Raw genomic sequence first — 15,990 nt, forward strand, 5'->3', positions numbered from 1 at the left:
AATTTTTTTTTTTTTTTTTTTTTTTTTTTTTTTTTTTTTTTGAGAAAAAGGATATACAAAGTTTAGGTCAGGGTTTTGATATTATTAATTTGCCGTGATTATAATGATACAAAATGTAGATAGCCCAGTTTGGCAGATTTTTTTTGGAATCATGTTTATTGACAGAAAATATTGTAAAATCGTGTTTTTTGACAAAAAATTATAAAACCGTAATTTTTGATGAAAAGATACATATCTTTTTGGCGAGAAAATTAAAAGCTTAAGTTTTTTACAGTAAAATTATAAAATCATATTTTTTTGCTGAAAAATGCAGACTCATATTTTTCAGAAAAATTGTAAATTCGAGTTTGGGGAGAGATTTTGGTAGGATGATAACGATGATATGGTGATTGTTAAATTTTGGTTTATCTTGGGTTTTAACTAATTAAAAACCAATTGACAATTAGTGGATTGACTCTAAACTTTTATATATTAATGATAGTCTCTTTAAACTTCAATGTGGAATTTGGATTGTATCCCAACAATCTCCCCTTCAAACCAAAAACCCCACATGAGGCATGTTCATATCCACTTTTCTAAGTCCACCAGAACTTGAACTTTGAGCTCTGATACCATGTTAAATTTGGGTCTATCTTGTATTTCCAACTAAAAACAAATTGACAATTAGTTTATTGATTCTCACCTTTTATATATTAATAATACTCCTATTAAACTTCTGATCTGGGACTTGTATTGTATCCCAACAGTGATGACGATGGTACGAAGATAATGTTGTTAAGTAGTTAACTATTACAACCTAATCCATATAATTCATCATCAACCCATTAACTCATAACTCATTTAGATTCAAATAGTAAACTATTAGGGTCCATGAGTAGGATCTGGTCGAGTGAACCCATAATGTTTGAACCATTTTGATATCTCTAGATTATAGTTACAAAGTTGGTTTATGCAGAAGCATCAATAATGGCGGAAGCACGCGCGAAGCCAATTTGGACATGGTCACAAATTTGTGGAAACAATAATGCATGTAAAAATAAGTGCATTAATAACCTTGCAAAGACACGACATGGAACCTACAAGTTGCAACTATGTATTCCCAACTCACAAGTATCTGCTACTTCCCATATTACGTTATCTAGCAAAAATCTATGGCCTTTTGTCTGTGTATTTTCGTAAAATAAGTATGTGAATGACCTTATGACATTTATCTATTCTGTTTATGTTGGCTTGTTCTAACTCTATATAACTACGTACTATTATTTCTTCTTATCTATATTTGTTTGCATATATACTTGTCCATAAGAACAGATGAATCATCATATTGGATAGTAATTAATTTCAAGAAAATTATACTACATCTTGTTGGAGAAGAGAATATTAGAGACATGTGACATCTTATTATAGTATTGAAGGTATTTCTTGCGATTCAAGTAAATGACCAATTATCCTCGATCCCATTTTCTCTTCTAGCTCCATGCTCATGCGACGAACGGTGCAAATCTCTGAAACATCAAAATTATTTGTGTAACCAGATATGGCTTGGTTCAAGATTTAATTGTTTTGAGTCTTAACTACATCAGATTAAGCAGCCGCCTATGTAAACGATATAGCATTAGCCAGTCCAGGCATTAGCTCAAAGCCGAAGCAGCAACTTAGATATTAACAGCGAAAAAATATGTGGTTGGAGAAACCAGCCATCAACTATGAATAAGTCAAAATCTTATCTTTATAAACGCTGTGTGTTTATTTTGTGGGGTTACTACGATGCACAAGTTGAAGACTAGTTCACCATCATCATTTCATTATAAATAGAGGTTGATCTTAAGTTTATTTCTTCACACAACACATACATAGTTACATACATATACATACATTGAAAACAAAATAGTGATTTTCATCATGGCTAAGTTTGCTTCCATCATCACTCTTATCTTCGCTGCTCTTGTTCTCTTTGCTGCTTTTGGTGAGTTAATGATCTTATCATATGAATGAAAAATGTGAGTTTAAATTTTAATTTCATTAATTTTGATAATTAACCTTGAGACATATATACAAATATGTAGAAGCACCATCAATGGTGGAAGCACAAAGATTGTGTGAGAGGCCGAGTGGGACATGGTCAGGAGTTTGCGGAAACAATAATGCTTGCAAGAATCAGTGCATTAATCTTGAGGGAGCGCGACATGGATCTTGCAACTATGTTTTCCCAGCTCACAAGTGTATCTGTTACTTCCCATGTTAATCGTCCAAAAGTATTTGATGCTTAAACGTGTGTGTATTTTACATAAAATAAGTCTTTGTCACTCTACATGTTTATGTTTTACTGTTTGGTTTGAATTTGTTGTTATAAACTTACAATAATATATAAATTTTATATACGGCGCAGGAGTCTTTCTTCTTGTCCATATTTGTCTACAAATTAACTGCTTTTATCTTCAATAAAGATTGAGTATCTCCTCAAGAATTGGGCACAATTACTTAGAGGTGCCTAATCCAGTTTAATGAGAAAGTACTGGCTTGCATAGCTAATTCAACTTTAAGAAAGAAAAGGAATGGTGTGGTAAGAATATTGGTTTTGCTATACATATATACATTATCTATTATATATCAATATATATGTGAAAAAAAACTTTTATGTAATCGATATCCTACAAAAACTATGAATTGTTCGGTTAAAGGACCAAATAATTTGTCAAAATAAAAACTTATTTATAAGTTTTAAGGGTGAATTAGCTTACTGACCAAAACAAAAAAACTATAGAAGAAAATAACCAACTATTTGAAAAAATTAGAAATTTAGGATCAAGGGTAGAGAAAATTACCAATTTAGTGTTGGTTGATGGTGATGATGGTGGCTGGCCGGCGAAGGTAGCCGACGAAGGTGGCCGGCGGGGATGGCCAGCGGGGATGGCCTGCAGAGGTTGCCGGCAGGGATGACCGCCGGAATTGGTCGCCGAAAAAAGTCGCCGGAAAAGTTCATCGGAAAAGTTCATCGGAAAAGTTTGCCGGAATTGGTCACCGGAGTTTGTCGTCTGAGAAGGTCACCGGAGTTAATCATCGGAGAAGGTCGCCAGAAATGGTGGCCGGAGAAGGTCGCTGGAAAAAGTTGCCAGAGATGGCGGTGGCCAGAAGTCGAAGGTGGCCGTAAACGGTGACCAGAGGTGGTGGCTGGAGGAAATCTAAACCCTAGAGGTTACATTGAAAACCCTAGTGGAGATAGTGGTAAAGAGGGGTGGTGATGGTAGTGGTAGGGTGTAAAAGTGGTGGCTGGAGGTAATGGTAAAGGGGTAGATAGGGGTGGTGGTGGAAGGGTAAGATTGTATATATTGTAATTTATATACACTATATTATAGTTATATGGTTAGAGTAGTTATTGATTTAATTTTAGTTTTTTTCTTAGTTAGTGTAGCCAATTTCCCAAGTTTTAATAGGAAGGTCATTTCACTAGAGAAAAACCCTCAATTCAATAGTGTTTGATTGGACTACCAAATTTACGTTGTCAAAATGAAATATTATTTAAGAATTGAATCACGGTAACTCAAGATCTAGGTTATTATTTACCATTTTTTTTTTCAACCAAACATCTATATATACATTTTTGGAAACACTTATAAAATAAATCTTGATGTTGGCACTTATTTACAGTCATGCCATTGACATTAAATAATTAATTTAATAATCACAATTAAATCTACTAATACTTACCTTTGGCTACTGCAATAAGGTCACTTCACAAATTTATACAGATTTATTTCCTTATTTTATAAGGAGGTGAGTGAACAGTTATTGTTCTTTAAAAACTTGAAAAACTGATTTGATAAAAAAGTGACTTTTAGCCTCACATACTATATTTTACTTTCACGGATTTCGCATGATAAGTTTTTGCAGATTAAAAATCTTTGAACATATTGCGTGATCTGCCTAGCATAGCGGGTTTTGACTATAGAACCAACGCTAAAACTATTAGTTTATTTCATATATCATAGTTTGGAAAATTAACTTAAAATACCATGTAGGCATATATACCTCTGTTTAATTATAGAAAAAAAAAACTAAATATTTTAAAATTTTATATTCTATCTAATAACAAATTTAATGTAATTAGGTTATAAACTGTATAAAACGTAAGAAGAAGAAACTAAAGAAAATTATAAATTAATTAGATAAAATTTAATTAATTGGGAATTTGAAAACTAAATAAATTAAAAATTATTATTTAAAATATATTAATTTATAATTTAGTCCGCGGTGTACCGCGGGTGAAAACCTAGTTAATTAGAAAAATCTATATATATATTTTTGGAGACATTTATAAAATAAATCCTGAAGTTGACACTTATTTACAGTCATGCCATTGGTATTAAATAATTAATTTAATAAACACAATTAACTCTACTAATACTTACCTTTGGCCACTGCACTAAGGTCACTTCACAAATTTATAGAGATTTATTTCCTCATTTTATAAGGAGGTGAGTGAACAGTTATTGTTCTTTAAAAACTTGAAAAACTGATTTGATAAAAAAGTGACTTTTAGCCTCACATACTATATTTTACTTCCACGGATTTCGTATAATGAGTTTTTGCAGATTAAAAATCTTTGAACATGTTGCGTGATCTGCCTAGCATGGCGGGTTTGGACTACTAACGCTAAAACTATTAGTTTATTTCATATATCATAGTTTGGAAAATTAACTTAACATACCATATAGGCATATATACCTCTGTTTAATTATAGAAAAAACTAAATATTTTAAAATTTTATATTCTATCTAATAACAAATTTAATGTAATTAGGTTATAAACTGTATAAAACGTAAGAAGAAGAAACTAAAAAAAATTATAAATTAATTAGATAAAATTTAATTAATTGGAAATTTGAAAACTAAATAAATTAAAAATTATTATTTAAAATATATTAATTTATAATTTAGTCTGCGGTTTACCGCGAGTGAAAATCCAGTTAATTAGAAAAACCAACTCATTTTTAACTGTCTTATAATAACATATATATTCTGCATAAAACGTGCGCCTGATTATTTGATGATACGAGATCAACTTCTCAAGTGGAAGCTTTACGTGTGTGATGGGCAACATGACGAGTTTTACGCATAGCCTGCATGAGTATCGCTAGTGCATCATGGTCATTTTTTCATTTCCGCTTGCTACTTTCAAATTCTCTACTACAAGAAAAAGTCAACTTTTTGTAGCCAAAATCGTAAATGTGTGACTACAATGCTTGAATAACAGCGGTCAAGGAATATCCGTTACCAATGAGGTGATGGTGGTCTAGCCCATAACTTTCAAGTTACTCACTCACAAAAAAAAAAACAATTGTAATCTAATAGCATATTTTTTTATATATTCTAGCTATCTAATTTAGTAAAGAATTCTTTCTAGTAAGAATATGTATAAAAATGATTTAGAATGAAGGTTTAAGTTTTACATGTTAACTTAAAACATAGAGTTCCATCCAAAGAATAAAAGTAAAAAACATAAAACTTTCAAAATTCAATTCATCAAACTAAACCTTAACCGATGAAGTTGTTGGTAAAAAGTTGTAGTTTAGTAAAATAATAATCCATCACTAGAAACTAATCTTTCGATTGCCAAATAAGTTTTAAGATGTCAATAAATTAAGACCCTTTGACAAAAACAAATATCTAACAAATTAACGGTGAGTTTGCTACTTGTGCGTGACAAGTGCTGGACTGCTGGGGCTCTCTTAGTAGGGTAAGAAAGGAAGCTGTTGTTGTCACGTGGCTGTACATAAAATGTTTTAAAGAGGAGACAGGTTCTTTGTCAAAGTTTGCCGATGACGACTATGACTATCATGAAGTCGAAAACGATTTTCTCTTTCGATTACTTTTTATTTTTATTTTTATTTTATTTTATAGATTTACATATAAAACTAGTTGAAAAACAAAATTTAAAATCGGAATTTTCTTCTCGATGATCCGAATTTGGCAGAGTTGAATCCAAAAAGTTTTGTATGGGGGTATGAACTATGGAGTTACATATGATCTATGTATGGGTGCGATTATACAACTTCTTAGTCCACACCCCCTAGCAAATTAGTTAGTTGCAGATTATGAGATCAATAACAAAAAAAAAGTGAAGAAACAACATATTTTATCAACTTGCCGATCTAGTGACGGTCCTTGGGGGTTTCAATGAATGGCCATGACTTATCAGTACCACTTGTGTTGTATAACGTACGTACTAGAATTTGCTGAAGATATTTAGCCGTTTTACCAAGTCAAATAAGCCAGCCAACGTAGTTCAAATAATGTAATAGCCACCGAACCAAACTCCAAACGAGCAAACGTGGCACTTGAAACTTGCCATTACTGTTACTGATCAGAACACTGTTTACGAATTGGTCAAAGATATTATCTCATATGATCATTAGGAACTTGCGTGTTAATATTTATTTACTTACAGTATGTGTTTATAAATCTGTTGGGTGAAACACTAATCGTCCGCTGTACACGTAAGTAGTGAAAATCGATCTCCCCATCATCCTTTCACTATAATTAGATCTCAAGCTTATTTCTTCAAACTAAACGCATATATACATTAAAAACAACTAAGAAAACAACAGTCATGGCTAAGAGAGGGAGAGATTGAGAAGATATTGAAGATGCAGAGCAGACTAGTTCTAACAGATGCATGGATTATAAAACTCAATCACCAAGGGAGAGATTTAAGATGTGGTGTTGAATGAAGTTTTATAAGGTTTAGAACATGTGCTGAAATATCTGATAAGTGGATGTAATGGATGAGACATGGATACAGAGATACATCATAGATGTCATCGTGGTGGTGCAACAGTTCAGGAAAAGAGAGTTGACAGAACTAACACAGAGGATGAAGTAGAGCAGACACAATGATTAAGTAGAGCAGAGCTTAAGTAGTACTTAGTGATCGTGATGACACAGTGATTAACACAAAGCAGAAAAGATAAGGTGTTGAATCAAGAACCTTGCAGTTAGATATATCAGAGGATGTATCAAACGTCTGAAGCAGTTCTTGTACTAGTCCGACGTTAATACAAGAAGTAGTACAAGAAGCTGAATTGAAGAGTTTGAGTACATAAACTTAAGGCCGACTTGGACAAGCCAAGTGGTGGTTGTTGAGCTGTATGAACATCTTGAATGAAAGATTCAAGATGGGATCATGGAGAGAAACTTTCATATTTGTTGTATAATAGGAAAATTGTCAATCCTAGGAGTTGTACAATTGTTAATCTCCCAATTCCTATTTGTTGTATAATAGGAAAGTTGCTAACCCTAGGGGTTGGGCAATTGATATAAATACCGAGACGACGCTTCATGAAGACTTGCACGCTTCAAGGTAGTTTTGAGAGATGCACACAAGATGTGTGGTGTCGCCCCATCAATAAGATAGAGAGATCTTTTGATGGTTTATTCAACTAGAAAAGAATGATAAGCATAATAATGCTTGTATTATATGCAGTTGTAATTGCTATCTTGTTCTAGTGAATTTTTTCTGGATTAGATCCCGGGGATATAAGAAAAACCGAACCTCGTTAACAAAGCTCTTGCGTTATTTACTTTATGCTTATACAAAATCAAAATCGATCATTCATGTACTTAAGCATATAGAGTTAGCCACAAATATGCGTTTTCACTTTATATGAGTTTTAAATTTTTCTTTCACGTATTGTGATAACTAACTTTGAGACATATCAATCTATATGCAGAAACACGGACAAAGGTAGAAGCACAAAATTTGTGTGAGAGACCAAGTGGGGCATGGTCCGGAGTCTGTGGAAACAATAACGCGTGCAAGAATCAATGCATTGATCTTGAGAAAGCACGACATGGATCTTGCAGCTATGTTTTCCCAGCTCACAAATGTATCTGCTACTTCCCATGTAAACTACCAAAAACGTTTAGTGCTCCAATGTGTGTGTCTCTTTTTAAATATATAGAAAAAATTATTTTGTTTGTTTAACTGTTATAAGGATTTTATTCTAATACAACAGGGGATACTTATGAAGATAGAAACCAGTCAAAAATAAAACGCGCAACGGGCTCATGAAAATTTTATCTTGGAAACCTAATCTGTAATTTGTAAGATTTATTAATAAAAACCTTTCGATCGTTTATTTATGTTTGTATGCACTACCAATTGTTTTAATATTTTCCCTCCATTTTTTTTTTGTCAACCAAACATTAAATTAGAAAATAATCTCAAGGTTGGTTGCCTAAACCAGAGGGAAAAAGTTTACAAATGAAGTTTCAAAAGATAAAGATCGCGAAGAACGAGCAAGACAGTCGGCCCAGACATTTGACGACCGCGAGATCCGTGAAAGCATGAAGGCCGGAAAGGAGGATCGAAGTAAGCATAATTCATCCAACAGGTTTGAGAAGGCCATTCATCAGGAGATTGCACCATCGCCACTAATTCTACACAATCCGTCTCGAAACTTTGACAATCAACACCTGCCGCCAGAAAGGATTCCATCGCCCAAATCAACGCTTGTACCCATCATGTAATATAACTTGTTTGTGTTATTTTGAAAATTTAATATGTTTAAATATTCATAATTTTAAACCTTTTTATTAAGTTTAGATATGTTACTTATAAATTATAAACTTCTTAAAATTCTATAATTTACTCTATATGGTTAATTTAATATATATGTATGTTGCACACACACTTTTTATATTAATTGAGTATTATATTTTCGTTTAAAAAAATTCAAATCACAATATATGCAGTAAAAATATACATTTTTATTAACTATATGCATTATATGACGATTCACTATATTTAAAATTTAAAATAAAAAAAAAAGATGATAGGAGAATAATTTTTTTTAATATAGAATAAATCTTCTAAATATCTATATTAATTATAGAATATTATATATATGAATATTCAAAATGTTCTAATTCTGTTTGGTTATAAGGATAGTAGAGAGAATTAACTAACCTTGTTTGGATGTGAATATAAGCATTAAATGGTATTAAATATAAAAACTTTCCAGAAAATATTTTTGAGCAAAAACTGCTGCAAAAATACTAGTATAGATATAATTAACAGAAGTTTCTTGAATGCGGTGTTGTTTGTAAATCAAATGAATTAAAAGTTAACATTAAATGTTTATTATTAATATGTGTGATAAACGCAGAAAATCAATTTATAAAAAATGGAGTGAGGATATTTTATCATATTTTAATAGATTATGAACGTCATATATATATATATATGTATATATTTTTGTAATTTAACACATTTTATTAAAATACAATTTTATATTTTGTGTAAATTAAGACATTTATTGTAGAATCTATAAAATTAAAAAAATATAGTGAACGTAATATGTAGTTATTTGGTTTTGATACTAACAACGTTTGTATAAGATTAATGAGAAACTTAAGAAAATTATGTTTTGTGAACAAATTGTGTCTGCTGTTTTAATTCAAAAAAAAAAAATATCAAACTAAAAAATGAAATTTAATTGTTTTGGCCAATAAAATCGAACAGTTTTATTTTTCAAGATAATTTGTAATTTTGTTTTTGGCGATATAATTTCTTATTGTAACATCCGCGAACCGGAATCCCGGTTTGGGATGTGCATCGGTCGATGCAGGTCAATTTCCTGCGTTTTGACTTAAGTTAAACGCTGCGTTTTGGGCAAAGAGAAAAGGGGAAAAACCCTTAAGTCGTTTCTTTTGTCTCATTAGACTACTTCGGCCGTTTTTGAGAGAAAAGAGAAGAGAGAAGAGTGTTCTTGGTGTTCTTGGAGATTTCTGTGGATTGGTGGCTTTTTCTGGTGAGATCTGAGGCTTAGGGCGTTATAGGAGGCTTCTAGAAGTGTTTTTCTGCGTGATTAAGGTTCAGAATCTTCTTGGCAAAGGTAAGTGCATGACCATGGCTTATCTAAGCTGGAGATTACCCTGATCTGTTCGTTTCTGTGTTGTTAGGCTTGTTAGAATGTTGTTTGAGGCGTTAGGAAGCTTTCTTGTGGCTTGGGATCGTTTCTTGTAGTTGCAGGAACGAAGATCCGGCGAGAAGCTTTGGAGAAAACGATGCTCGACATGTGCATCGGTCGATGCTAGTGCAAGGACGGCGTGGATTGACCTAAGAGCATTGCCATGTGGAGGCGTCGGTCGATGCGATTAGGGTTTCCGCCTGATGTCGAGCATGCGTCGATTGATCCAAGTGGAAGCATCGGTCGATGCAAGGGAACCTTGTGTCGATCGATGCATACCTTGTGTCGGTCGATGATGGTCCTTGATGGTGTCGGTCGATGCAAGCTTTGTGTCGGTCGATGCAGAGCCTGGTTTGTTTGTTGACTGTTGTTTGATGGTTAGAGTATCTCTATAACTGAGTGTTTATAAAATACTCATGCATTGCAATTTGTGTTTGTGGTGCAGGTAAAGGTAAAGTGTGATCGTGGAATCAAGGCAATGAAGAGGAGGATGTTCTAGTGGTTCGCTTGGTTGTCTGGCTTATGTTAGTTTGCTAGAGTTGTGTCCTAGAATGTTGTTTAGGATTGCTGGTTCTCTGGTTTATGCTGTTTGGATCATTAGTTTATGGTTTGGAATTAATGTTGGTTATTGGTTATTATTTATTGGATATTGGTATCTGTTATTTCCGCTGTTGGTTGTGTTTGAGGTTAGGTGGCTAGTGGGTATGGGACCACTAGCTGAAGTGTATTTATTATTATTATTTATTAATTAAAAAAAAACGGGTCTGGTCGTTTCAGTTTGGTATCAGAGCCCTTACGGTTCTAGGTTTGGGTTCACTAGGTTTCTGTTGTTGATGTTGGGATTGCGTGTCTTGATTGATTATGTGAGTAAGTCAATTGTGTGTGGCATGGAGTCCTAGAACATCCTCTTCAAGCCTACAGTGTGATTCCACGGTGAGTTTATGATTTTGTGTTATGTTAATTGTGTGCTTAGCCTTCTGTTCATGTTAGTGCAGATGGTTAGAGAGGATGCTGTTGCTGGTCATGGTCGTGGACGTGGTCGTGGTAGAGGCAGAGCCCCAGTGGTTAGTGAGACCGAGGACAGAGTGTGACAACAGAGGGTTGGCGAATCGCACGGTGTCCAGGGGGATTCTGTGAGTGTGGCTGGACGGGGCGGTGTTGATGCTCCAGTAGGCGGTGATTTTAGGGCCCCAGGTGCAGGTGTCCCAGTGGGTGGAGTCCCGGGTGTCGACCTTGCGGGTTTGCTAGCACAGTTGATAGATCGGTTGCCACCAATGGCACCGGCTCAGGTTCAGGTAGTGCCACCAGTGGTGGCGGAGGAGCGGCAGCCAGTGGCTGCGGATGTGGGGGTCCATTCTCATTATATCAGAATGCTGACGGAGATGGGTCGTATTCGTACTGAGCGGTTTTTGGGAGGTACAGATCCCACCACTGCGGAGGCGTGGAGGACGAGTGTGGAACATAACTTCCATACTCTAGGATGTCCTGAGGAGTTTTGGGTGGACATTGGGGTCTACCATTTGACTGGTGATGCTCAGTTGTGGTGGAGTTCTGGGGCAACCAGGAGAGTGCAAGTATTTCCCTAGAGAGGAACTGGATAGGTTGGAGGTGCAGTTCCGTCAGCTAGCTCAGGGAACTCGGTCAGTGTGGTAGCTTGACTTGGAGTTCTGTCGACTTCTGAGGTATGGGGGTCGGGATATGGAGTCTGAGGAGGCTCAGATGAGGAGGTTTTTGAGGGCCCTATGTGATGACTTGAGGGTTCACTATAGAGGGCGGAGTTACGCCACGCGTGCTGAGCTGGTTGAGACTGCAGCAGGGATTGAGGAGGATATCCGGACACAGTCAGTGGCAACTAGCCCAACAGTCCAGCCTTGCAAGGCTCAGCATCAGGGAGGTTTTAGCAAGGGCGGCAAGCTTGCGCAGGGAACCAAGAAGAGATGGGAGGCTACGCAGTGGCCGGGTGGTCCGAGTTGCTTCGGGTGTGGGGGCAAGGATCCCAAGGTTGCTAGCTGTCCCAAGAGGAGTGCTCCGACGGCAGCAGATCGTGTGTGCTATCGTTGTAGGGAGCCATGACACATTAGGCCCTATTGTCCCAAGTTGCAGCCGTAGCAGTGGCGGCATTGTAGTAGGTGCAGCCGGGAGGGAAGCAGGTGGCACGGATTGAGAAGGCGCCACGGGTTTACACGACTGTAGAGACTGGTGGAACCAGTGCCGGAGCGATCACCGGTATATGATAACATCATTATTTTACCCATTTTAGCTATAGTTTTAGTATGCATTGAGGAAGAGTTTGACATGATTTCAAGGATTTAATGTCCATTATCAAGTATTTTAGGTTTCAAGAAGATTTACAGGTTTTATAGCAAAAACGACCAAAAGACAAGGAAAATACGTTTTAGGAAAGTTTCAGAGCTTTACAGTACAGGCAACGTTTGAAGAACTTCCAGAACTCAAATTTCTACGTCTTGGTGTCTATGGAATCTGAGAGAGTCATCTTTCTCCTCAAAGTGGAATCAAGTCAATCCATCCAACCATCCGAAAGTTATGCCCGATTTACCGAGACGTACCTTAAACCGACGTAAGGAGAACCATCAAGCCAATGGGCTTTTTATTGAAGGCCTTACCAGCTACCACCACGGCGGCCCAGTCCAAGTCTTCACCAACGTTCTAGAAGCTTCCTACGCTGCCTCTTGCCATACACGTAACAAGAGAAGACGTTTCTACCCTTACAAAACCCTAAACCTAGACATAACCCTATAAATACTCTTCTAAGCCCTAGGGTTTTGAGGGTGCAATCATTGGAGCAGCCAAGAGACACGACCAGAGGAGCAGCCGACGTCCAGACCTCTCCCTCGTCCCTCTCTTTGAAGCTTTGAGATCCACCAACTCTTTCTATTCTATTTGCTTTGTACTTTGTTTCTAAAGGAAGAACATCCTACACTTTGTTTGACAATCATTGAAGTAATATCTAAACCCTTTTTCTCTATTTATTCTTTTATTCTTATGAATTTATTAAACCTTGCTTTGATGATTCCTTTAAACATGCTAGAGTAGTTTTCTAGTTGGGTTTAAAGGGATAATCAAAGGGGGGGAGATGATCTTAGTTTATGTGGCAATCTTTAGGTTTTGTTAGATTTATATTCTTGTTTATTCTATGCTTTAATTCTAAGTCTTTACTTAATGCTTTAAATTAGCCTCATGAACTAACTATGATCTAAAGTGTGTGTGCTTTGCCAAAAGCTTGCATGTGTGCTTGACCTAGCTTAGATGTGTGGGGAGACATAGGAAGCACATACCCTTTACCTATGGAATTCCACGGATTAGAATCGAACCTGTTTTAAATGCTTTGATCAATGCGTCGTTGCCTGCGACAGTTGAGCTTGAGAACTTTAAGTTAACGGTTCATTAGTGTTTCGTAGTCCGAGTTTTAGATAAACAAACTAACCCTAAACTTTCCTAGATAGATAGATTATTGAACCCCTGCGATTGCCCTTGATGCCCAACGCTTATTTTATTATTTTTACTTGCTTTTATTTACATTTATTTGCTTGCTACAACCGTGACAACCAAAACCCTATTTTTATTGAGTCCTAGCCTTACTTACCTCTGTCAGATTCCGTTGAACAACAACTCTCTCTTTGTGGGATCGATCCTTAAATACTACTACCGATTAGCTGTGCACTTTCAGCAGTTGTGTGGTCTTTTTAATGTAAAAGATTTGAAGTGAAAAACCACACACATCAAAGCTTTTTGGCGCTGTTGGCGGGGAGAGATTGTTGTTTACAAGAGTCTAGGAACTAGAGTAACGTCTAGGACACCTTGCTTTTTAATTTTTCTTTTTGTTTTTCATTGTTTCAGGAGACCTTGAGGATGAACCTCGACGCTCTCCCAGGAGATTTTGAGAACATTACTACTGCTGAGCTCACGTCACATTACCGAGCCACGGACGGATACCCATCCGGTCCGCAAGCCCACTCGCTGCACGGTACAAGCCTTGGTCACTCTCGACTAACCATTGTACCATCACTTAGGCGACAATGTCGCAGTTCTTTTACTCGACCATCTGGAGGTCGAGCACCTATGGGACCTGCTTACTGACCAGCTTCCCATTCGTACACTCCGTACCACACGGACGTGCCATGCTTTGCCACGGACCAATACCTTGATCCGCAAGTAGTCATGCAAGTCGATGTCAATGAAAACTTTTTCTATGACAATCGAAAACCAATCAATTCAAGGAGCTCTTACAATGAAGACAAGCTCATGAAGACAAGCTCATGAAGATGAGGGTTGAACTTATATCAAGTCAAGAGGAGGCTGAAAGAGTTCTAAATGCTAAGTTGGACAAGATGAGCATTGAGTTTGGAGCCGAACTCGAGACTATCACCAAGGACGTTACACGCTTGGAGGAACAAATCATTGCTGTCAACAATCAAGTCTTAAACAACACGAAGTATATTGATGATGACCGAACGAAGATTATCAATATGGGTTACACCATTGACACCATCGAGAGCCGTTTAGAGTGGAAGGTTGAAGCCCTACAAACCTTATTCAACAAATCCGGTGAATGCAATAATTGGAGTGTAGATCAATTATATCAACCTACTGATGTTGAAGAAGAACATGGAGCCTCATATGAGTACCCAACCGATCCTAACAAGTCCAAAGAGTGGACTAGAGAAAAAGATTACCCAACCGATGAAGAAGAAGCTTATTTCAAGGAGAGAGCTATAGAATATGAAGATTTGCCAAGAGAGAATGATGAGTCTTATGATCTATCATCTACTAAAGAAGATGGAGAAGAAGAGCTCAAAGACTTCTACTGTTGCATGACATATCATATCCCTTATGAAGAAGTTACCGAAAACCACAATTTTCGACAACTCCAACATCAAGAGGAAGCTTTCTACCGAGGTAACCCTAGAAATCGACCATCTCCAGCACCTTATGATGTTTATGAAGATTGGGAACCTGTCCCAAGTAACCGGCCAAGTCGTTTTCAAAAGCCTAATCAAAGGAGGCCTGATACCAATTTAAACCGCCCCTATCCACGCCGAGAGCCCTATTTAATTTGATTCCCTCACCAAGCCTATCAAGACAATTTTCATATGTCTACCCAAAAAAGAGCTGAAGAAGAGAAGATGCTGGATATAATAAGTCAATTAGCTGATCTTCAAGATGAGACTATGAAGATGCTGCATGAGAAGCTTGACAAAATCGATTCCAATCTTTCAAGAAAAATCGATGACATTGCTGTTAGAGTTAGAAGCATAGAGGATCAAAGATCTAAGGATGCTGAAGCCATGGAGAGAAGACTCCATTGTCTTGAAGAAGAACAAGAGAGACATCTCAAGAGTGCCCAAGATAATGCTATCAATATTAGAGACTTGGGCAATGAAGTTTCGGACTTAGAAAGGGACCATGAGTCCAAGTATGGAGTTTTATTCAACAAGGAATTAGACACAAGGAGGCGTGTGCAGAAGCTTGAGAACCGAGCCTATGAAGCTGAGAGCAAGATGTTTGGTCTCGAGTTTGAACAAAAACGCTTTGGAGAAGCTATGTCCGAAAAGTTTACATTCACCAAAGAGAACCATAAGCTGCTTAAGGAGATTGAATCAGAAATAAATGAGAAGAACCAGGATCTTGATGATAAGATTGAGAATCTATCCTCATGTGTTGCTGAACACAAACCAGAAGAAGGAGCTCAGCTCGTCGAGGAAGAAGTAAGATAAAAGGAAATCCTATTCGAAGAAGGAAAACATTCTAAATTTCGTTTAGGAAAAGGAAAATTTTCTTTCACTTCAACACAAGAGAATTTCGTGGAGAATAAGCAACAAGGTTCCATGGAGACCGAAACCTGCAACCTCAACTCATTCGACACCTCTCAAAAAGGAGAAGACGAATCAACACCCCATGTCGCTTGTAACACCATCACAACCTTCAAAGGAGTCCAACCTTTGCAAGAACTTGAAGAAGGGGAGATTTATGAAGAAGAAGATGAGCCATTCAAGGGAACA

General features: G+C 36.6%; 2 protein-coding genes across 2 annotated transcripts; both read left to right on the plus strand.

Annotated features, from left to right (window-relative positions):
• LOC104736688 (defensin-like protein 1) lies at positions 1,829–2,377 on the plus strand. The gene is made up of 2 exons (XM_019234494.1): positions 1,829–1,966; positions 2,067–2,377. The coding sequence occupies exons 1-2, from the start codon at positions 1,903–1,905 to the stop codon at positions 2,243–2,245; spliced, it is 243 nt and encodes an 80-aa protein (XP_019090039.1). The 5' UTR covers positions 1,829–1,902; the 3' UTR covers positions 2,246–2,377.
• Positions 14,254–15,705, plus strand: LOC104738223. The gene is made up of 2 exons (XM_010458428.1): positions 14,254–14,953; positions 15,152–15,705. Exons 1-2 carry the CDS (start codon positions 14,254–14,256, stop codon positions 15,703–15,705), a joined length of 1,254 nt encoding a protein of 417 aa, XP_010456730.1.

This window comes from Camelina sativa, chromosome 13, assembly GCF_000633955.1.
Source record: "Camelina sativa cultivar DH55 chromosome 13, Cs, whole genome shotgun sequence".
NCBI lineage: Eukaryota > Viridiplantae > Streptophyta > Magnoliopsida > Brassicales > Brassicaceae > Camelina > Camelina sativa.

Excerpts from the sequence above, each read along its gene's own strand:
- LOC104736688 (XM_019234494.1), top strand. The coding sequence starts at position 1,903 with ATGGCTAAGTTTGCTTCCATCATCACTCTTATCTTCGCTGCTCTTGTT. Across the intron at positions 1,967-2,066 it reads TGTTCTCTTTGCTGCTTTTG|AAGCACCATCAATGGTGGAA; the intron begins GTGAGTTAATGA and ends ACAAATATGTAG.
- LOC104738223 (XM_010458428.1), top strand. The coding sequence starts at position 14,254 with ATGAGGGTTGAACTTATATCAAGTCAAGAGGAGGCTGAAAGAGTTCTA. Across the intron at positions 14,954-15,151 it reads AGATTGGGAACCTGTCCCAA|ATGAGACTATGAAGATGCTG; the intron begins GTAACCGGCCAA and ends CTGATCTTCAAG.